At 42.4% G+C, this 24,159-nt stretch overlaps 1 protein-coding gene across 3 annotated transcripts; it reads right to left on the bottom strand.

Moving 5' to 3' along the window:
* mpp3a (MAGUK p55 scaffold protein 3a) lies at positions 1–24,159 on the bottom strand. 3 transcript variants are annotated; one of them, XM_035179618.2, is made up of 20 exons: positions 23,943–24,159; positions 14,384–14,446; positions 14,149–14,267; positions 12,902–12,979; positions 12,289–12,369; positions 11,822–11,959; positions 11,612–11,693; positions 9,878–9,963; positions 9,613–9,687; positions 9,207–9,403; positions 8,431–8,495; positions 7,501–7,521; positions 6,488–6,529; positions 4,819–4,884; positions 4,013–4,168; positions 3,467–3,547; positions 3,277–3,370; positions 3,094–3,202; positions 2,805–2,933; positions 1–2,160 (listed from the first exon to the last, which is right to left on the bottom strand). In XM_035179618.2, exons 2-20 carry the CDS (start codon positions 14,418–14,420, stop codon positions 1,981–1,983), a joined length of 1,836 nt encoding a protein of 611 aa, XP_035035509.1. In that variant the 5' UTR covers positions 14,421–14,446; positions 23,943–24,159; the 3' UTR covers positions 1–1,980. The 3 variants fall into 3 exon arrangements, with proteins under 3 accessions (XP_035035509.1, XP_035035510.1, XP_035035511.1); XM_035179619.2 differs by lacking the exon at positions 4,819–4,884; XM_035179620.2 differs by lacking the exons at positions 4,819–4,884; positions 6,488–6,529 and having other exon boundaries at positions 23,943–24,158.

The raw sequence follows: 24,159 nt of genomic DNA, 5'->3' as shown, positions 1-24,159 counted from the left end.
TTTGATTAAGCTAGCTTTATTATGGCACTTTGTACATGTCACGTTACAAACTCAACATTCTGGGTTTCTTTAGTTCGTACAGAACATGAAAAGATCAAAAACACAGAGCACGTTTTTAACACACAGCAGAAGGGATCTGAAACATTCAAAGTGAGTTATAGTTTATCCAAAATGTTGTAAACCTGTACAGATCACTAACGTTGTGATCACCTGTGACATGAGCCTATCAGTTTCCTCTAATCTGATTTGTGTCATTTCAGAATAGGTTCACATTTTAAGTTTATCAGGTCAAAGAAAGAGCGCAAGGTTGCGAACCTGCATTGATTCCTCCTCTTTGCACTGGTTGTAAAAGATCCCATCCTTGAGGGATTTGATGTACGTGATGGGAGACTAAAATCTCCAGTCTGTGTAAAACTTATTTAATTTAAGCAGAAGTTAGAGTAAATAAACAATTCTTCGCCCAAAGAATCTGTCTTTTTAATGTAAATCTCTGTCCACACAGTTTACAGTGCTGGGCTGTGGCAGCTTTGAACCAGAAAGAGAGAAACTCTTGATTTGACTAAACTCCGGAGGTGGATTGTGTTCAATCATCGCCACCAATACTGTCTTTGAAGTCATGTTCGGCAGAGATTCATGTCAGTTCAGAGAAAAAGTACAATTACAACCATGAAATCTTTCATTGTGCATATGAGACGTCTCTCATGAGGGTTCAAATGTATCCTGTAACATCACATTTTACTCTGCATTTTCTGTGTTGGGCCTTGTATATGAAATAAGGCTGCAATTTACAAGTATAGTCTTTGTTTGATATCTGGCCCCTTATTCCTGATACATTTTTACATCAGAAAATGTCAGAAAATGGCAAGTTGTCTTTAGATTGTTTATATCTTACGAGTATAAACATGTAAACATGTTGGTAAATTTAACAATTAGTTAATTATCAATAGACGCAGATTCATAACCTTATTTTTATTCAAAATCTGTGGATATTACATCTCAAGTTCAACAAAACTCTTGATTCTCAAATAAAATACATCGAGTTGCCACCTTTGCTTCTGCTGTCTAAAAAATGTGCAAGGGAACTTTACAAAACCCATTCATGATCGAAAAAGTAGCATCATGTGTTGGTGTTTGTGTACACACACTGTGACGTCAATCCACACAGACTTTGTGCACAGCATTATTACACACAGGACTGAAGGTAAACAGGTTGCATTGAAGTGCTACGAGATCTTTCGTTGGCACACGAGGAAGAACATTTACAATATTTACATCGGAGATTAAATAACCAGCTGTCATGCGTTTCTTAAAAACAGTTTTGTAGAAAATTAAATTCTCACATACTGTTTGGATCTTAGTTATATTTTCTGTCAGTCTGTTGAAATGAATGGTTTTGAATTTCCTTAAATATTCCGTGTTGAAAGTGATTGGCTCTTATACTGTACAAGATGCATGAGCAGTTAGAATTAACAAGAAATCATTCTGTATGTGGCATTGAGCTGAATAAAAAACATGCTACTAAATGTACTCCAACAGGAGTCATGATAAAGCTGACTGACTGAGCAATCCTGTGAGTGGGATCCCAAACCTGACACGCTCCAGTAAACAATGCAGCTCGAGTAAGTGACAGTGGGAGGAATAAAACACTTCTGCTTCTGTTCCCTGTCGTCAAATAAATTCAAAGCAAACTTGAATAAATGACATGGGAAAGGGGCGATTGTGATGGAAAAGACAGATTTTCAGACGATAAACTGGCCTTTGACCAAGAGGAGTTGTCCATCTGCTGCGAAACCCCTGACGAGGTCTTCCTCTAATATCATTTGGAGCCTCAGTAGTGGCTGTTTGACCAGTGCTGAGGGAGTCCAGCAGACTACCAGACTGGCCACAGGGCCTTTGAGGGGAATTAGGTCATTAGGAGAAGAGGATTTGGGTGGGCGGGCTGTGAAGTTCCTCTAGAAGATTCAGGGGGAAGAGTGAGGTTTAGGTCCGCACCCAGTTGAGAGGCACCCAGAAGGATTCTCGCTCCAGCCTCTCCAAAATACCTCGGAGTTCTGCACAGGCACTGGCTGAGTCCTCCTTGATGAGGACCCGGTCCACCAGGTGTCCATACTGCTGATCGATCTGAATGGCAGACTGACGCATCTCCTGCAGGTCTTCATCCTGTTGTTAAAAAGAAAATGATGTGTTTGATATAGACAGAGCATTGTCTGAAGACAGAACCTGCAGGGCCTTGTCCTTCGACCTGAGTCCTTGACTAGTTTTGATTTGATCCCACCGACGTGATTTGCAACTCCTGAATGAATATGAACAATGTGGCCTGTGAAAATGTTCTGTTTGGCCATGATGTTGAAAAATTGCTTAGTGTGTCCTGACGACTGAGTCTTAATACTTTATACACAACGAATAATCCCACGGTTTACCGTCAAATATGTCAATGTCTCTATTATATCTTGTATTATAAATATTCAGGCTGCAAACCAGAACAAACAGTAACGTTTGTGACCCACATCAAATATTAGGTATAGGTCTACCGCTAAAACTAATGCTGTCCAATGTTGTATTGGACGGCAATAAATCCAACCTTCAGGATAGAGTCAGTTAAACTCTTTTACATCATCTGAATGTGTTATTGACAGAGGAAGGCCAACAGAACCACATCTCAGTATAATACTCTAGTTCAACAGCACAAAGTTCATCATGTTGCTTCCAAAATCATCACAAAAAAAACCTTCATGAAAGGAGCATTTATCAAAGGACTGAATTAGTTTTCAATCGAGATGCATCTAAGAGAATGCAGGACTCACTGTAACGCGACCATGGTCTCCCCCTCCTGGCGAGGTGGTAGCACTGCGGCGTCGCCTGCTCTCTGGAACACGAGGTTTGACGAATATGACATAAGGCTTGAACTCCGCTGTCCGCAGCCTCCTCAGCGCCTGGAGTGGTGATGCATTTACACAGAGCATAAGAGCCAAACAGGGGCCAACAGTGATATGTCAGACTCTGCATAATGAACAGATCTGAAGTGACTGTGTTATGATAGTGGACTGTGATACATTTGGACGATGGGTTCAGTGGTTGTAACTTGACTCTTACCTCAGGCTGCACGTCCACTACGCACATCTTATTCTTGGCCTGTACAGAGCGGATCGCCTCTATACTGGTGCCATACTGGTTCTCCTTGTATTCACCGTGCTCTATGAACCTAAAGGAGAAACCAAACTTCAGAAGGAAACAAATCCTCCATTCACACAAAAACCAACATGCGTGTCAACGTACTTGTTGTTCAAAGCATCTGCATCAAATTGCTGCTTTGTGACAAAGTGGTACTCCACCCCCTCCTTCTCGTGAGGTTTCTTGGGCCTTGTGGTATCTGCGGAAACATAAGAATAATTTTTCATGTATGTGAGGTCACTGCACAATAATATTGGTTATATTTAGAGATGTATGAATGGTGTGAGCTACTCACGCGGTACGGCCACAGCATAACGATGTGGGTTTTCAGCAATCACTCGCTGTTTGAGCTCATTGATTCGTGCTCCAAGAGAACCTATGGATGCAGATTGGGTGTTTATTTTTAGAGAAAAACAATTTAATCATGAAGGGAAAATCTGTTTATTATTAGGACCTTATATTCAAAATTGTAACGAGGGGGGAAGTTTGTATTCAACCTGTGATGACCTGTAGAAGTACGTCAGACCGTTTGAAGAGGTTTGTCTCTTGATCCAGCAGATCTCTTCACTGTCAGCTTGACCAATTACAGGCCCTCTCGTACATTCATCAGCAGAGTAAGTCAGTGATGTTATGTTATTTATTATGAAAATGGAGGACGCTAGCAACTGAGAAGTCATGTGTTTGGGGTTTTAAAGTAACTATCAATGGTAAGGCTGTTTGTTGTCTTCATACCATGCGTCATGTCAAATTAGTTTGAACTTGTTGTAGTACATGCTTTAATCCTGTAGATGTCACTATCATCACAGAAGAACATAAGTGCCAGTTAGTGGCTCAGTCTCACCGATCAGAACCACCAGACGAGGCCTCTCATTGGGCCTCTGCAGGTAGCGGGTGACCTCCTCATAGGTCAGGTAGTCAGAGTCTCCGGGATCAGAGCCCTCTCCTGAGGATCCTTGTCGGTCTTTACGACTCAGCCTGAAACTCCTCCGTAAACCAGCTACAGCGAGGCCACACACACGAGGGGAGAAAGAACAGACAACAAAAGGTCTCGGGTCAGGTGACATGAGCCATAAAATTATTTATAATCTTATGCTTACATATGAGGACACTGTTCACTTCCATGATGCAGGTATGGTGCATTTTTGCATGAAGTGCAGTGAGCAAACATTGTTTGAATATAGTCAAGACCAACCCTTTGACAAGCATGCATTAAAAACCTCTGTAAACACTGCACGAGGTTCAAAATAGCTCCCTCTTATTTGACGTGTAAATACTTGATCGTGTGAGATATTTACTGAACTTTTAGACAATTATTCACCATGCTTCAACTAAACATCGCATGCAGCTAAGCACAGTTAACGCCTTGTAAGCAAACTTTTCTTTAATTATTTTTAAAGTAATGATTCTTTCATCTGAATGAAATATTTGTGTGACCCAAGACAGACATGATTTTCCAACATGTTCCAAGGCATGCGTCTTTCAACGAGGCTACAGTGCTGAGGCAGGACAGACAGGACAGCCTGGCCCTGGGAAACGCCACACCGATGACAGAGAGTGGCTGTGAATGAGGGTCTCCCATGACCAGGACTGTCTGTACCCTCCCCCTGTCAGTGGTGTATACCTGCAGGAATGAGCCGGGCACTGTACCTGAATAAAATTCCCAGGAAAACACCTGGCCACAGGAGGGCGCCACTGCTTTACACTTAGGAGAGACTATAACTGGCGTTAGAGCATCACACAACCCAGCCTCACACCTCCACACAGGGTGAACGAGCAGCAAACGTGCCTGTTGAGTGTGCAATGCGTCCAACGCAGCAGGGTGTGAGGAGGAGGAGGGGGCATTTTCAAGAAAAGGAGGAAGCAGTGCACTGGCCACAGCAGCAGGGGGCAGTTAGTTAGATGCGGGACGGGAGGGAGGCAAGTTAGGGAGGATCCAAACACTGCTGGATGGAGGAGGTGGGTGGAGGGATGTTTTAACAGCTCCAAGCAAAGGGAAAGCACAAATACTGTTTGTTTTAAAGGGTGTTGTGTGTTACAGTGAGGAGGTGCTGTTAAGCTCTCCGCTGCGGTCAGATCGCTCCTTGTACTCATCGTCATTCCAGCAGCTCGCAGGATGTGGGGGAGCATAGAGGGGTCAGGTTGGGCTGAAGAAGGATGAGGGAGGGGAGGTCATTGGAAGGATGGTGAGGGGTTGAGGATAAAGGGGACTACCGTATTCCATCCTCTCCAATTTGAAGTCAGAAAAGCTTATTACTTCAAAACTAATTTTCCTGGCTACTTATTCAAAGGCAAACAACATTTTACTGTTATGAAGTATTATTGTACCTATTTCTATTTTGATCTACCTTATACTTTCACTCCACGGCATTTCAAAAGGTATTAAACTTTATACTCAATTACATTTATGTGATTTCACATAAATAATATTATCTTTTCAATATAAAACCAGTTGTTTTCTAAAATGTTTGACCTCTGACCTTTGACAAACAGCAGTGTGTAGTAAAGGTCACAAGATATTTGAGAAGTTAACAGTTCCACCAAATAGTTCCTAGACTACTGTTCCTGTTTATAAAGTAAAACTAGCTCCACCTCCAGCAGCTACAACAGTGACACATGGTTGCTTTTTTATTAATACATAGTTAATACATACATCGGTCAGAGGACCCAAACCAGTACTTTCATTCCATTCTGCTCCTAATAGCTATGTACTTTTAATTTGACTTATTTCACGCAGGACTTTTACTCAAAAGATAGTATTTTTAAATTACTGTATTGGTATTTTACTTCTGGTGAGTAAAGAATCTGAATATTTCCTCTACCACTGGTTACAGCAGCATCATTTGGTTCTTTATTCCTGTAAAGAACTCATTTGGTTATAAATTAGGAATAGGGGAATTGGAATACGAATGCATTACTCACTGGAAACACTTAAATGTCAGACTTTGACACGTCCTTAAACTCTCTGAAAACTATTCAGGCTGACACGATACTTCCTCGATGATTTTTCAACACGAAAATTCTTTCATGTTTTCTACAAATTCATCTACCTCCCTTCTCTTGGTGCCAAAAAAATTGTGAATCATCATCCGTGTCTCCGATTCCCCCCCCTGGCATTGATTTTGATCCCATCTCTTTACCCTTCAAAACCTTCACCCCTCCTCTTGTCCCTCAACCCCGGGCCCCGCACGGGTCAACTCAACAAGCAATCAGTGTGACCCCCAGCCTGAAGCATCCAGGGAACCAGCGCATAGCCAGGCTGCAACAGGCAAAGAGCAGATAGGGAGAAGGAGGTGGGGAAAGACGTTCACGCTCTCACCTATGTACTGTCCATTGAAATAGCCCTCACAGTCACAGTCCTCTGTAGGGAGGCAAGCAAGGAAAAGAGGGGGTAAGCACAGGGTAAGAGACCTGGAAGAGTTAAAGAGTGGGGAGGGCAGGAGGGCAGGAGGGCAGGAGGGCCGTGGGCTCTGGAGAGGGCAGGCGGGGCCGACAGGCAGCAGGCAGGCAGACAGCGGGAGGCAGCCAAGAGTTAATGATGCAATGCTGTTGGAGGCAACAGCCACTAACGGAGAGGAGAGGAGAGGAGAGGAGAGGAGAGGAGAGGAGGGAGGAGAGGAGAGGAGAGGAGAGGAACAGAGGAGGCTCTCCTTTTGAAAAGGAGCCAGCTGTGAAGTCCCTGTGACCCACACACGAGTCTTTTCTCCCCATTGTTGCACAGCTGAGACAGAAACTGCCTCAAATACACAAACCTACAAATCCATAAGTCCACAACAAAAGTAGAACATGATGATATGTTATGATTTTAGAAAAAGGATGGTTTACAGCACAGAATCAGAATAAAACATTGAAATAGGGTCTGATGATGCAGTCTAGTGAAAAACGGAACACACATAATATCAGGGACTGAGGATGACGCAGAACACAAAAGGAACTATTGTTCTCTTTAACAGCCTCTTTTTGGTTGGACTGTAGTCTCCACGGATGCTGTTCTGCTTGCACATCAGCAGGTACACACACACACACACACACACACACACACACACACACACACACACACACACACACACACACACACACACGTACAATGCAAAGTATCTATTCTGGTCTGGTACACCAGAAGCAGGAGGGGAGGAATTAAGCTGGAAGCAGTAGAAATCCCAAATGCACACACGAGCACACATGCAAGCTCACACACACGCACACACACACACACACACACACACACACACAAACACACACACATTTTTCTGTTGTGTGCATTTTGTGCGTGTATCTTTCTTTGTATGCATTTACTGGATGAATCATGTTCGTGGCTGCACATGTACCCACCTTTATCACATCCTTGGTCGTCTGACAGTTTGCATCAGGGAAGAGGAAAGTGTAAAACATTATCATCACAGTAGATAAATGGGCAGCAGCTCTGTGTAAAAGACATTTCTGGAAATGTTCTGACAGCACGTCATGTGAGGATTTATAGACTCTAAATATAAAAATCGTGTGTGCAGTTGTCAGGGTGACGTCACTGATGAGACAGGGGGAGACCCACATTTACAGGCCCCCGCTGGGATTTAGGGGAATTAATCAGAGAGCTGGAGGAGCACGGAGGGAGGTTGAGGCAGAAGAGTCCTCGCAGGCTCGCTGCTGCGTGGCGGAGCACGACTAGCTGCCATATTGCTAAGCTGTTGTTGTCTCCCCGTGGCTCAGGCCTAATCGGATCGCCTGCAGCTTATGCGCCACGAAGAGCCACCACTCATATTACACGCTCACCTGTCTGTTTAAGCACCACCTCTATAGCTTCAAATGAGAAAGTGAGAAGCGCAATGTATTGTTGAGGCTTTTTTTCCCCTCAGCTGGTGCCTGATGTAACGCTGTCTGATCTACTTAATCCGAACTCACAGCTCGCTCGCTGACCAGATGGAGCAAAACATGAGAGAGATTAATTCATATCTATGATCCCTCCCTCCATCTCTGTGCTCCTCCATCTCCCCCCCATCCTTTTTAAAAACATGTCGGCAGAGCGGCACGGAGAGGACGGACAATGGATACTAATGCCTCTGAGAATGCCAATTACCCTCGAAAAAGGTCAATAAATGTCAATGAAAACACTGCTGCATTTATCCAGAGGAGGAAATATTGTCCTGTAATGACACTGACTGCGTGCCCAAGTAGAGAAAGGAGAAGTGACAGTGAGCGATGCTGCAGGTGGTCAACTGTAATTATGAAATGGTGCAGAGGAATCATGGGGAGCAAAAAACTTACAGACGGGCTTTTTAGGGGATTTTGGATTCGGGAGTGTGCCCATTTTCATCCTGTAGGCCAGCCGCCTGGGGGAATGTGCAGCAGAACAAAGAGCGAGAGAGGACGGAGGCAGGGAGAGAATCATCAGTGAGCGGAAGGTTCAGAGGAAATGTCAGACAGGCAGAATAAAGATTCAAACATGACAGACACGCAGAAGCACATACAACACACCCGGATGGATTATAGGATACTTGGCCCCCTGAGCACAGACATGTGGTCATTTTGCTGCGCTTTGACAATAATAATTATTTGTTCAGTGCATTTAAAGACATGTTTGTCAATCAGGGTGCAGCAGGAACCCACAGTATCAGCAGATCTTTGTTATTCCACTTAAAATTTGAATTTAACCGACAAACTCTCGGTTTAGGCTTCACAGAGCTAACCCTCTGACCTGTGTCTCTCTCTGTGTTCCAGCTGTGGACATTAATCCAACAGAAGCTGCAGTGTTTGGCAGGGATCCATCAGCCTGCTCAGATCATCTTACTGACAGATTATGACACTTGTGGTATCAGCATGTGCCTATTCAAGGCTGTGATTCGATTTGTTTTTCCCCCAAACACACACACTCACTGCTTTGATGCTCCATCTAATCATAGTTGACCCCTCAATGTGGAACACATGAATGTGGATTTAAAGGATTACAAATGGCTGGATAAAATACATATCAGCCGTGTGTCTGTGAATCGTTTCACCAGTTCACATCATAGAGAGAACATTTGTACATGATTTGACATCACCTCTCCTGGAACTGTTTGGAGGGGACGAGTCCGGCCCGCAGGTTGCTGTCTCCCACACGTTTGGCCTGCCACCACGTGGGGTCGTCCTGCGTCACGACCTGCAGGATGTCTCCTCGTTTGAAGGGAAGTCCCGCCTCTTGGCAGGGCGTGGCCTTGTCCTCCAGCGGGATGTAGTCAAACAAGGCTCTCATATACACCTGGACGCAAAAGTAAAGGCTTTGTGAGAATTGTGGGGGGAAAAGCACCTTGTGTGCCTATTTATTATTGAAGAAACACGGATGAAGCTGTTCATCTGTCCCACTAGACATCAGCATAAACCTAATAATGAGTCTGTTGTTTCCCTTCAAACTGTGTAAGAAAAGTGTAAAAACTAAATTCATGCACAGTGACTCCAGCTTTGTCTCACCTTGCTCTCCTTCAGTCTATCCTCTTCCTTAATGGCAGGGATTATCTTGAGAGTGATGGAGCCCTGGGACTGGGACTAGATCACAAATAGACGAGACAGAGGGAAGATTGTGAGTGCAGACTCATCTCTCTAAAATGGACTTTAAATGGACGACTAATGAGGGCAGCTTAGATATTAATGGAGGTTTGACATGTATATCGTACTTGTGTATTCCTCAAACATCAGTCTGGCTTTAATTCTGCAGTGTACAGAGATTCTGTCTTACCAGCAGCTGACTGATCTCGTCAGGTCTCTTGTGGATCACAGAGACTCCGTTGACCTCCCTGAGTTCATCTCCGACATGGACCAAACCTGGGGGAGGGGAGACGAGATGAAGACGAACAGAACACGAACAGAACACGAACATCAATGACGATCACGGAGGCGTCACTGCGTTTTCCAGGTCTTTGGAGTTTATCAGCCGTATCAAAGTGCTGTTGTCAGATCCACTGATAGAGGCTGCCTCCATCCTCAGCTCTGATCTTTCCTGCTGCAGCCACAACAATGAAACCAGACGCTGAAAGGAGTAACATCAGTATTCTTCTCCCTCAGGATCGAAGACACACTATGGTGCAATCATATAATGTCTGCATCTAGGAGACATGCACAGAGGCCAGAGGCTACTTCTGAAATCCGTCTCCACACTGACGAGAGCTTTCCCATCGCTGACACAAGAAAACAGAGGAGGGTATTAATGATTAATAGATGAGGACACCGATTGGTTTAGTTTCCCAGCATGCATGTGTCTAATGCCAACTAACACAGATACACACACACACACACCTGCATGTGGCTGATATTTCCATGGCAACGCCCATATAAAGGATCATTGCTGAGTCTATATTGTGTGATTGAGTCTCTGGGGACTCGTGAGGAGCTTTAGGTTTCAGCAGCAGTCGTGCGATTCGTCTCACGCTGAGGCCTTGATCTCACCTCATCAGAGAATCCGGTTTTGATTAGTTGCCCTGTGCACATATTTCATGAAACAGTTTCCCTCATTTTCTCCGGTTGCAAGAAGACAAATGCCGTCACACTGCTGTAAAAGCCAGCAGCCTCCCAGGGAGTCACAGTGGCTCAGTTTGCCTCAGGGCTGTGCTACATCACTGCAGTGTCCTGGCTCGTATCCATCCATGAACATTTCTGCTTGTCATACCGACACTTTTGCTCTTTTAAATTTTAAACAACAGTCACTAAAACTCGTCTTTAAACATTAACATTGCTAATTATTTGCACATTTGAGAAACTTAAAAAGGGTTAAACAGAGGAACAAAGCTGCAGTGGTTGTATCATCACAGGCTGCATTAAGTTGTGAGCAGCCCTGCTAATGTTGCCTGAATTACATTACTGTTATAACCTTTTAAAAGTAAACCACAAAGTAAGAATGAATAGAAGAGAGACTAAACCAAAGAGTGAGTGTCTCAATTCAGAGGCTGCCTTCTTCAGACACCACCGTCTACCTGGCCCACGTCTAGACCGCCTCCTTCATGGGCCGCGTAGACCCCCAAGTCAGAACCAAAATAAGATGGTCTGGTCTACAGAGGATTTCCGTGATAGGTGTCACCAGCTCCTGTCGCCTAGCAACAGAGCTGATGTTGTACATGAAGAGAAGTTAAATGCCCCAAGCATCAAAACTTTGTAGAAGTTGAAGCGTCAATCATTTAATGTCATTTCGCTTTGCTTTGCTTCGCTTCCTTTGAAAAAAAGTTTACCATTGAAGCGCAATGAATCCTGGGATAGGTTGGGCCATGAAGGCCTTAATTTCGCAGGGTTGAAAGGAAGCATTTGTCGACAGTGTTTAAAGGAGCCTTTGAAATGTGACATCCTAGTTGCACAGCAGACGTCTTCAAGGGGATGGATTTCACCACTTGTGTCTGTGTTCCAGTCCCCAGGTTGGGGCCTTCAGGTTCTGGTAGTCTATTAATGTGCCAAGACCAAAATCCGCAGAACAAGCTCAACTTACCACTTCGATCAGCTGCACCTCCTCTCATGATCCGAGCGACCATCACCACCCCAGTGGCTTCATCCCGCCTGATGGTGGCTCCCTGAACAACAGACGAATTTATAAAATGATTTGCAGAAAAGAATAAAAAGACTCCCTCCCTCTTCCACCCCATTCTCCTGCGGGCTCTTATGTTTTCATTTCCACTCCTGTTGTTCTGTCACAACTCACCAGAGGCTCCTTGTTCTTCACCAGTCTGACAATCTTCACTGACTCCTCCTCCAGCTCATCCTCGAAGTCATCGGGCAGCGGCGGCAGCACGGGGTCAAAGTTCTTCTGAGCCACAGTGTCGTGCACTGAGAGAACAGCCTGGTGGGACAGAAAGGCGACGTGCTGAGATTACAATGTGGTCGTAGAGCTGCTGGAGAGCACACAGGGCAGCCTGAACGGCTTCAGAGATTAATATACACTCTTATGTGAGAGCAATGACATGTATGGAAATTTTACATAATTGCATGAAGGATTAAACTTTTTTAATACATACATTTTAGTTGTCTAAATGTTTTTGTTTTTTTTCCAAACAATCTAAAGTTTTTCATTTTTAAACAGCATTAATCTGGTTAAAATGTTGATAATTCTCCATTCAAAGTATCACTTTAGGTTTGTGGTTCAAAAAAAGCCAGTGGCAGTGTGTTTACCTTCAGATGTGGTGACGTCAACAGGTGCAGCAGCTCCTTCTCCTCATTGCTCATTGGTCCACCCTGCAGATCCTCCGCCACCTGCCAATCACAACACGCACATCAACCACGGCCCCTGACCTCATGTGAACCAGTGCATGTGTATACCGGTAATGTAGTGCCGCAGTTTACTGGAGAATAAATGCAAACAGATACACAGACATGCTCGCAGGGAAAGATAAGTGTCGAGAAGCAGAGGTCAGCAGTTTCCTCACTGATAACTGGTGGGAGCAGGAGAGCGGCAGGATGTGGAGTTTCCTGAGATGAGCATCAGGATGATTCAGCACTTTGAGGACATTAAAATTCACTTTTGATACCTGCGCTGCTTCTCTGTCGGAGCTAACTCATTGTGACTGACTGCTGAGAGTGGAAATATAATTCAAGCTGTGTGTGTACGTACTTATATGTTTGTGAGGAACATTTTAAAAATAGAAATTTATTGAAAGTGAGGACATTTTGGCTGGTCCTCACTTTTTCAAAGGCTTCTTTGAGGGTTAAGACTTGGCTTTAGGGTTAGGGTTTGAATTAGGTTTAGGGTTAGGGTTAGGCATTTAGTTGTGATGGTTAAACTTACATCCTCTGCCAGAGAAGCAACACTGTGGAGAACAGGTGTCGGACTCTGTCTCTCATACTGTCTCAGCTTCTCATGGATCTGTGATAGAAACAAAGAGGGTTTCATAAAGGAGTGCAGCGTTTTGGAAAAAGTTCACGTCAACAATAATGTACATTTGTATCCAAATCTAGATCGATTCATCATCTGTACCTCATGAAAACCAATTTTCAGTGTTATCCATCCAATAGTTGCTGATAGCTTTCAGACAGTTGGCTTTCCAACTGAACAAAATACTTAAGGTTACACAATCTGTGACTTTTTTAAAACCTTGTTAAACTCCTACTTTTACTAAGCTGTAACAATCACAGACATTTAAGTTTTTTAAAGCTCCATTGTTTTGATTTATAAACCTTACATTTTGGCACGATTCCAGTTGCCACATCACATGAATAGACCAGAAAAATGACTATATTACTCTAAAATGTCTTAGTTTTATATTTCCTGACAAATAAATATACACATAAGGACTGATGATGACAATATAATGATGTTTAAGAGTCTTCAAAGATTAAAAGAAATAAGGTAGAGACACGCCACATATACTCTGAAGAGAGGAGGTCAGGTGAGGTGGGTCAGTAGCCAATTTCATACACGAACTGTCCACACAATTGGGTGTGGACTTTACTTTGCCTATGTCACATATGAACAACGCAACAGGAATGTCCACAACAACACAGAAATATCTGCAGCGTTCAGGTGGAGGGTGGGTCAGCATACAGAGGTAATAGGTAATGTATCAATTCTGCACGTGTATTTCACACACTGGCGTCGGCTCTTATCACAAACTCTTTTGACATCTTTGGGCAGGAGAAACTCCGGTGAAAGTCCTGAACCTCACAGCCCCTCTGGATAATTTATCCAGAGTTCAGTGCATTGAGTGCAAGTTCATTGCAGACGTCTGTTTGACTCAGATCTTTTACTTGCATCAACTTAAACCAAACAGGATGACAACGAGGGGGCAGAAAAATTGTTTTAAAAAGTATTGAAACAGCCATTTGTACAGCCACAGTTTTGAATGGCTGTGATGATGACCTGCCATCAGATAAATAAATGTTCACATGAATGACCTGGTTGCTGTCCTTTCACTCACTCAAGGAACACGACCAACCGACCAGATTATCAAAACAGTGCAAAGATGCAAATGATATCTACAGATACATATTAGTGATTATTATAAGTGAGTACTTATAATAATATGACTTCCTCACCTTCATGAGGTATCCCAGGCTTCTCTCACTGAACACGTCTTTGAGGAACACCATGTCCTCCTTGTGGTTGGCATCGGGCCGCAGCTGAGAGGTCAGCAGGGCCAGCGTTTCGTGAAGCCCTACAGAGGAGGGGAACAAGAAAATCATCATGTACATTAACAGGAGCAGACGGAGCGCAGCGGGCCTCCGGCAGTATGGACAGTGTGTGTGGAGCATCTGTGCTGACTCGGCTCACCTGCTCCTGCTGTTAGCACCGGCATGGCTTCTTTCATGGGTCAGTGAGGTGAGGGGGGGAAACCTGGGGCAGAGAGAAAGAGAAATTATAATCAAATACTGATGTTCACTGATGTTTTCTGTTTCTCGACAGGATTTAAAACAAAGGCTGTCTCTTTACAAAAACAGCACAAAAAAAGGAATTGTGTAGTTTTTTTGTGTTTGTGTGAGCATGAACTGATCTAAAGGCATCCAGAGACCCATGTACAGTAATTACAGCCGTACATCATCCCCCATGTGCCTCGAGCTATAAATCCTGGTTGTGTTTTCCATTTTGCAGGTTGGGGAGGTGACCTTATTTATGAATGTGTAGGTGCGTATATGACAAAGTCTGCTTGCATTATAGAGCTGCACTACTAAGATAAACAGTCACTGCTGGTACCATTAATCTCAACACGCCCACTAGGCTGTGTGCTGGTGTCGGGGGAGAGCAGGAGGGAGGGTCACTCTGGTACAAACCTGTGTGAAATAACCAAAGCACCAAGTCATATCTCTAAATGATAGAGGGGCTGCTAAAGAACACTGTTAGGACATAGCTGCTCATTTATCTGTAGGATTCACAGTCTGAATCTCACATATGTTGTAAACACAGGGTGTGTTGTTAAAGTGTTACGCTAAATGAGAAAAACCATAATACAGTTTAGACAAATAAGAAATAATTTGAAGCATAAACAAACCCAAAAGATCAACCTTACTATATTTAGTTATTTTGATAATTAATTTATATTTTCTTATTCAGTTCTGATAGAAGGCAAAATGTTTCATTCTTGTATCATGTATGATATCAGAATGGATGAAACACCCCAATTTGCTCAAATAAAATCTAAGAAAATATCATAGGTCTCCATAATATTCTGAATTAAATGTTAAAGATGTATTTATTTCATTTTTTAATATTATATTTACACACCCTTTGCTACTTGTAAAACAAAATGTAATCCAGAACAACAGGAAAATCTTACGATGATCAGTTTTTATTGAAACTATTTGATTATCTTGGGAGATTATTATTGAATTGAACTGAATTCAATATCATTGTACTCATTCATTGTACTGAAACGTGTTTCTAATATTCTTCCCCTCATATTTTTAAATTAATAATATTAGAAAGTTCAGTTCCCTTTAACACCACTGCAAACTATAGGATCCATAGTAAATACATAGTTAAATGAAAACCTCTATGACAGTGACACTGACCCTCATCACTTTTTGCAAAGGTAGAAGTAATGGCAGAGCAGTTGCATTGGCTCACATTAGATTTTACAGGTGTACCTAATAAAGTGGCCACTCTGTGTATATATATTCCCATTACCTGACAGATCTGTGAGCGGCTCACACGTACAATCAGCACGAGTCCTGTACAGACTGCTGGATTATCTCAGCCCCTACCGATCAATACCCCTGTCACTCCATCCAATACTCTCCTCACTTCCTCCCGCTGGAAACAGGAGTCAATAACATAAACCACAGACTCCATCATGTAGCACTATGGTCTAATGACAAAATGCCAGAAGAGTGCAGCAAAGTTAAACAATACAACAAAGCTGCAATAAAGATTATCAGCCTTTTCACATTTTGATTTACTGATGAGCAGCGTTGTCTGTGACTGTTTGACTTCTCTTTCTCTTCTGAGTGGAGCCAGGCCTTATGGGATAAGTGAGTCTGTAAATATCGTCTGGTTTACGGCCATTCTTTAAAGAAAAGTGATATCTAGATACTGCATTATATAAGCCTCTATTTACTCTGGTGAAATATTGACAGAAATTTTATTCCGACTCTTTGGAAAAAGGGCAGAGCCCTGATGGTGTAACTTGTCTGGCAGTGGCATAGGTGCGGTTGTCTGTGTTGTACTTGTAAGATTCATAGGGATATAATTTAGTACAGTAACTGTGTCCACCCTCAAATACCGGTGTATCACAACCTTTTAAACTGGCTGTTAAGTTTATACTATTTGCCCACATGATTCAGCAGAAAACCTGAGCACAGCAGGTAACAGCAAGTTAGAAGTTTTTTGAGAATAAAGGGGGATAAAGCATGAAACAAAAGGCACATTTTTCCACACTGGCACCATCAGGAGGCAAAAGCAAACTGAAGCAACACTGAATCCATCAATGAACTTTTAGCATCACACATTAGCCAGTTTCCAATGTTACAATCTAAGCATTAAAATGGCGGCTGAGAAAAGGTGTGGAACATGGCAGTTGGGTCTAAGTCAAATGTCAGGTTTTCAGTGAGCAGTGTGGGAGCTGTATAAACAAGTATTAGACTAAGGGGCCCGGTCACACAAACGATAATACATCAGTGGCGAACGTTCTCTTCCTGGTCACTTCCAATCAGCGTGAGCGAGGGGCGAATAAAACATTTGCTTACTGTGCGGAAGTAAATTGCAGTTCAACTTTGGTGAACTTTGATCCCCCGATATTTACTTTGCATTCGCATTTGTGTGACCATGCCCTAATGCATGGAGGTAGATGTCAATAAACAGGCAGAGGGTCATCAGAACGGTTATAAAGTTAATACATATCATGTCCATTTTGGGGCAAACGTGAAAGCAGCTGTGCAGGAAGAGCAGGTGTTATACACATTCAACACTGAACTTGATGGTTAAGTAGGATTAAGGTTAAATACTTTACCAGGGCAGAATCATATTCTTAGGATGTCTAACCTAGAAAACATGATCCTCTATGATCCCAGCAGTAAGTGAAGAGTTGAATGAGGACAAAGAGGAAGCAAGCTGAAGTCAACAAGAGATGGATGATCCATCAGGCAGCTACAAAAAATGTCCTTTAGCACTAAAAGAACAACCCACATGATGTTGTATTCACTTCAGTTTGCCTTTACAAAGTGTATATAGTAGTAAGTGATTCTGTAATTCAGAGAATCACTTCAAAGTTACACCCTACATAAGCAGGGAGCTGTGTGGTGTCTCTCTGCTGCTTATTGGTGAAAACTTCAGCGTTGAGAGCCCACTCTCAGTTTGACCAATTCAAACTCGTTGGCATGGAAATTCAGTAAAAAAATATACAATGAAAATGTCTACTCACCACTTAACAACCTGATTAACATATTTGTGAAGTTTAATGTTTAAAAAATGTCCAAATGGTTTTCAAGTTCTGGTCCAGAAAGCAACTGATTATTTACAGATGGACGGACGTAATGATCACTACATCCACCACATTTTATTCGGTGGAATAAAAAGCAGAATGTCCTCATTTGTGCTGTTTTTACAATGAAATAAAACCAGTTCTACTAAACTAAAAGTAACTTTCAGCTTCACATCATTGTTGCCATTAGAGATCAATGACAAAAACTAGAATGCCATGCAGTAGTGCTCATACCTCCACCAAGGCCTTCCCCTGATGAAACCACAATTAAATTCACTAGATCCAGATTTTTATTTGGATCTAGTGAAGTCAGTCCCTTAAACATAATTTCATTAATCAAGATCCATGAATTATTCTCTGAGGAATCAACAAGAATGGTGAAAGACGTCCTATATGAAAAAAATCCTGGATCTGCCCCCTGATCCAGATCCAAACCAAGATTTAATGGCTTCTTTCCTGACCCATACCACATCCATCGACCAAGTTTTGTGGTTATCCATGCAGCAGTATTTGGGTAATGCTGCTAAATAAAATAAACAAACACAGACAAAAACATATCCCTCCTTGTTGAAGAAAGTTAGAAATAAATGCCTGGATACGACCCTCAATCCGCATCTGCACCAACACTGAATGGGTTCTTCTCAGACCCAGGCCCCTTCTCTCCACTAAGATTGGTGGAAACCAGTTCAAGAATCTTCTGCAAACAAATAAACCAACAACCACACAACAGACAGTGGTGAAAACATCACCTCCTTGGTGGAGGAAATAATCTTGTTTCACTTTGTTGTGGTTTTTGTTTTCACTTATTTAATCTACAAAAGAACTGAGCTCTTGTTTTTTTCCACTATGTGATCTTATGTGATGAATCCAACATGACGTCACCCTTATCTCACTATAATGCATCTTTATTGCAACACTGCAACTTTCAGCCTCATCCGACAAACATACCCTTGTACTTTAGGTTTCACAATGAGAATATGATTAACCTCAGCAGAGACACAGAGAGAGACAGTGATGAGCTCATGAATAATGAATAGAGACGATATCACAGAGGAAGAGGGATGAGGAGACGATGATGAGGAGGAGGCAATTTTTTTTGTTCTGTCAGGAGAATCAGACGGATCAACACACGAGAGACAGGCTTTTTGTTCTCATGTGTGTCAGCTGGGATTTACTTCATGTAACCTCACTATATTTACCTCAGAGAGGGAAAGAAAACCTCATAATAAAGAGCTGCATTCTGTACTTTGGATCAATATTCACTTTTCACTGAGGATTTCTTTTTTTTCAAGAAATGCTTTCAAAGTTCCTCCTACCATCTTCTGACTGATACGACTTGTAGACTCGAAGAATTAATGGGGAAATAAAAGTTTAATGGCTTCTTGGTAAAGTACAAAGAGTTCATTTGGTTTTAATGAGCTGGGCTTCACTTTGAACATCAAAACAAGGGCACAACGTTTTTTACAATTTAGGCTGAGATTTATTCCTTATATTTCATTGTCTAACAGCCATGAATTAATATAAGCTTTACTTTTTGATTCAGAAGAATAAAGTATGAAGTTTGATAACATCTTTAAAATGATGGGAAAAAGATGATCCTTCCTTATATCATTATGTTTTTAGGTTTTTTATCAGTTATGAAGTTTAGCGAAAGTTAAGACAGGAAGACGTCTTCTTGCCTCCTAAGTCACATGCACAGTTCTCGCCATCTCCAGGCTCCACCAGCTCATTCTCTCTTTTCAACAATCACAACCTGACATACACACCTTCAGCCAATCACCCGTAAGCTGTCAACGTTTAAAATGTTCTCCCTCCTGTCATTCAGCTGTCAATTTAGCACAGTGCTCACTGCACCACCTCAACCCTGGATACCCAGTCATCTCCCTTCAACTGCCCAATCAAAAGCCTTCATGGGACGTCCCTACTTCCTCCAGGCTCCGGGGGGAAATCCCCCTCAGACCTGAAGCTCCTAATTCAAAGAACTGCTTCCATGGTGTTCTACTTCCTGCTGGGGTCTATTCCTCTGTTTACCACAATTTGATTTCATTACAATTTACTCTCTCTCCCTGTAAGTCTCCTCTGACTGAAATGACGTGAGCTATTCTGTTCATCCATAGTTACATTCAGTGGTATAGTGCAGTGTATACACAAGATTATCACGTATCCCACTTCTAAATATTCCCTTTCAGTCGTGTAGTGCAAGCCAATTTTGTTCCTCAGATAGCCAAAGCATTGGTTTAGGTATGAGGAGTGATGATTGGTTAGGTAGGATAAGAATAAAACATTTATCCTTAGCTGGAGCAGCTGCTTTAAAAAAAGATTTGGGGGAATAAATCAAATGTATACACACTTTTCCAGCCACCACTACACCACTGGTCCCATTGCCAACAGTAACTGCTCATTGCAAACTTCTTTCATTGTTGCCGTTTGAAAAAAATGTAAATATAGGCTGAAAAATGTGGTTCAGGTTGTAGCCATGGATTAGATTTATTTACATCCTCCCTAACTTTAACACGACACCACTGACGAACAGTAATATCTACACTTTTATGTCACAGTATCATATTGCATACACTATGCATCTGTATCAATAATCTACAATTACATTGTCGAATAACAAGCATGCAGGGAAGAGAGATGGAAGTGTGTGGTTTTGGTGGTTTATGAGTAAATCTATCACAATTCAGTAACAGGATATAGAAACATGCATTACCCTCTGTCTTAGAAACTAATTAAAGTACCATGCTTTAAGTATTTTGTGGAATAAATCGGTCTATTCAGCAATATGTTGCAACAATTTCTGATTCTGGTCTGTTTCAAACACATCTCATCTCCCTGTCATAGACGATTAGAAAAATATCTTCATCCGTGTCCTCATCAACAGTTACTTTGTTATTCCCACCACTGATGTCAAAATCATCTTGAAAAAACAAAATTCAGCAGGGAGTAAAAACGAGTTCATCTTTATTTAGCAGAAAAGTGCAACCAGATTTTATTTTCTTCTAAATAATTAAACAGAAGATGTATGTGTTTAGAAACGGAAGCTTTCAGAGTGTGTGTGATTCGTAACATCTCCTTCTCCTCAGTGACAGTCCTGGGAGGATGACATAATATACTGAGCTGCTTGATGTAGTGAGGTCATCAGAGAGAGGTATTATGGGAGCACCTCTAAGTGACACCAATGGGACATGTGGGATGGAGGGAAGAGGGGGGGGGATTATATCTCTTATATTCTCCGTTTCAGATGGACTACAAACAAACACTTAAAATCTTTATAAAGAAAAAATAATCATTGGTCTTGTTTTCGTGATTTATGAGTGAAGATTACGACTTTAATCTGTGTATAAACATAAAACAGTTTAATATAAAACAGAATCATGAATATCACTTGAGGCGTCACTACCTGTGCTTTGAGTCATTAAATAGACAATTAATCCAGTTAATATGCTCCAACAAGGACGTAACGTTTTCATCAGCGTTTGTTTGTTTGATAGTTAGTTTGTTTGTTAGCAGGATTACGCAAAAACTCCTGGACAGATTATCATGAACCTCGGTGGAAGGATGTGGTATGGGTTAGGAAAGAACCCATTCAATTTTGGCATGGATCAGGATCAGGTGGCAGATACAATAATTATTTATCCACTTTCTGTAACATTGCAAGGTAGGGGGGATTTTTTTGTATCCCTTCTTCACTAGTGGCTGAACAGATCTCCTGCTGTTTCACTTCACCACATCACCATCACTCCAAAAACATCAAATCACCAAATGTCACAGATCCACAAATAGATTTAGACATCACACTTTTTGCATTTTGTCCCAGCAAAAAATGATGTTTTCGGTTCAAATCTAGTCAGGAGCTTAGCCGCGGACTGCACAAACATGATGATGTCAGAGCAAAAGCTCAGATGTCAGCTGATCAGACAACAGCCTCCGTCATCAAACATTTATCCAGACACATTTGGCTAAAATGCATTACAAGTTATTAATGTTACTGCATTAATAACATGATCCTGTGTTAAATAAAAGACCTAGAAACAAAATAACACTGAATATAAATGTGTCCATAAATAGATAAGCAGTTTGAACTCAAATGAACTTACAAATCAGACATCCTGTCTGTGCTCCGTCCTACTCTCTCCTTTCTTTCACTCCTCTGTTACATTCTATCTGTTTCCCATTCATCTTCTTCTTTTGTTCCACTAGAGGCTCTTATTCACATGCTTTCAGTCACCAGCTCTGGAGGTGGTGTGACGTCGGCAGGTTCAGCAGAACAACAACCCTCATGGCGTCTGTTTGGCTTTTTTTATGGACAGTGGGAGAAAGTAGAGACGTATATTGTCCATCTTTATATACAGTTACACTCAGAAGGTTGGGGGCTTCCTCATTCTTCAATAAAAGATGTCAGTTCTGAAGCTGTTTCATTGTTCATTCATGTGTTGATTATTTGTGTTAAAAAATTATTCCTATTATATTTTGAAAAATGGCAAAAAAAAGATAAATTCTTAGTCATTAAAAATGTTCAAATGTCTTGTTTTTTAAATGTCAAAGATATGAACTCAAATCATCATGTTACAGAAGCTGAAAGTAGTGATTAATGCTTAAGTTTGAACCAATTTGACCAATTCAGCCAAATAGTTGACTTTGATTGTATCAAAATAACAATTTCAAGAATATTCATTTGGTGAAGGGAGACTTGGGTTCCACGGCTGTTGAGAACGTGAAGCAAGAAACTGTTGGGAACCAGTAGAGAAATCTTTTTTTATTTCAGATTTTATATGAAAATGGACATAAAAGTTCATTCAACCACCTAAAATTGACGTGTTATATTTTCCAGACCAGAGATCTCTTACAGCCCTGTCTAATATGTCTTTCTTTACCATAGAAAATCGGTAATTTACTGAGTTTTAGAGCAAAGACAGAAGAACTGGAGGCTTTAATGTTTAGAAGCCGGAGATCACATCCTGTAGCCAGTTTACAACGCTAAATAAAAATCTATAGCAAAGAGAAGGCCTATCAGAAAACACCTATGTGCATAGTTGAGATGGTCGTGAGAGAGGTTTTTAGATACTGACAATCAAGCAATTTCATCACTTAGGTCTGAAAACGTTGATAAGCATATGAATGCATTGATAAAAACAACCAAAGAACATTTCTCTGATAGTCATCTGTCATCAGATGGTGTCACTGTGTGGCTACACAAGCAGGTCGTCATGCTGTGGCACTATTGATAATTGTTTATGTGTTAACAGAATATGCCAGATAGGAATATGAATGTGCGAGGGTGTTACAACACGAAATGTGCCATCTGGAGTGGTTATCGTGACGCCTGTGAGGGTTTCAGGGATCATTAGAAACGCTCTGCAACAGAGCAGCTCTTAATGAAAATATACTGTGCGCTAGGCTTTGAAAACAACTTGGCATGGAGACACCCAAAACAACAAATGCTCGGTCAAGCTGTTCTCAATGTCAGAGGGTCAACAGTCAGAGGGTTGAGTGTTTCACCGGACTACTACGGTCCGAGGACAATGGAGAACTGGGGAGAGTGATGACAGGAGCAGAAGGCATGTTGCATGTTGTCATGCATGTACAGGCACCGCAACAAACACACACACACACACACACACACACACACACACAGGTGGATGTGATGCATCTATGGTGTTGTTCGCACACACGGCTGAGAGAGGAAACATCTTGGTCGGTGTCTCACCAAGCGTCTCTTCTCGAGAATGAACGTTGCTCTAACACAGCTAATCCACTGCACTGACAGTAATGGGACTAAGCATGTTTGGCCAGCATCCAGCACGCACACACACACACACACACACACACACACACACACACACACACACACACACACACACACACACACACACACACACACACACACACACACACACACTTCCCAGCCTCACACCTGCACACTGATGCAACCACAAAACCACCATCATCCAATTTCAATACCTGACAGGAGTGAGGGTGTGGTCAGACAGAAACTTAGATCCTCTCCACCAGGGAGGGAAACTACTGGTGTTGACAGCTGACATACTCCTGCATACGCCACCCTCACAAATCCACCTAGACCCCCACACACACACACACACTGCTGCACAGCCGAGCAGAGGCAGATGTCATCCCCACTCATCTTTCTCCCCAGTCTCTCCATTCTTACTTCCCCGTGTATGTGGAGCGTATTCCCGGCCCTTCCTCCCTCCCATCCCTCCCTTCCTCTCCTCCTCCATCTCTCTGCATCCCCCTGCAGTGCTACAGCGCGCCCCTCGTTCAGCCGGCCGTCAGCTGGCAGATGGAGGAATAAAAGGACAACACGGTGGAGAAGCAGAGCAGCTGATGCCTTGTGTTCGCCCTGGCAACAGAAAGATGAACGTGGGGAGAAATGATCATCGTCTCCCTTCTTACCTTCTCTTCTCTCTCTGTATCTCCTCCTCTCCCTCTCTCTCTCTCTCTCTGTGTGTGTATCCTTCCTGACTGCAGCCACACTGTTTCTCTCGCTCTGATTCCTCCTTCCTCCTTCCTCCTTCCTTCTTCCTCTTCCTCCGGCTGCTGCTCTCACAAACCTCCTGCCGCTGAGTGTCTGCCTCCTCCCTTCCCCTCTCTTTCTTTCTCTCTCTGCCCC

This window comes from Hippoglossus stenolepis, chromosome 16 (genome assembly GCF_022539355.2).
Source record: "Hippoglossus stenolepis isolate QCI-W04-F060 chromosome 16, HSTE1.2, whole genome shotgun sequence".
Classification (NCBI taxonomy): domain Eukaryota; kingdom Metazoa; phylum Chordata; class Actinopteri; order Pleuronectiformes; family Pleuronectidae; genus Hippoglossus; species Hippoglossus stenolepis.
This window is presented reverse-complemented; position numbering and strand designations above follow the sequence as displayed.

Excerpts from the sequence above, each read along its gene's own strand:
- mpp3a (XM_035179618.2), bottom strand. The coding sequence starts at position 14,420 with ATGAAAGAAGCCATGCCGGTGCTAACAGCAGGAGCAG. Across the intron at positions 4,885-6,487 it reads TTTCAATGGACAGTACATAG|TCTCTCCTAAGTGTAAAGCA; the intron begins GTGAGAGCGTGA and ends CGCCAGTTATAG. Across the intron at positions 4,169-4,818 it reads TTCCTGGGAATTTTATTCAG|CTGGTTTACGGAGGAGTTTC; the intron begins GTACAGTGCCCG and ends GCCTCGCTGTAG.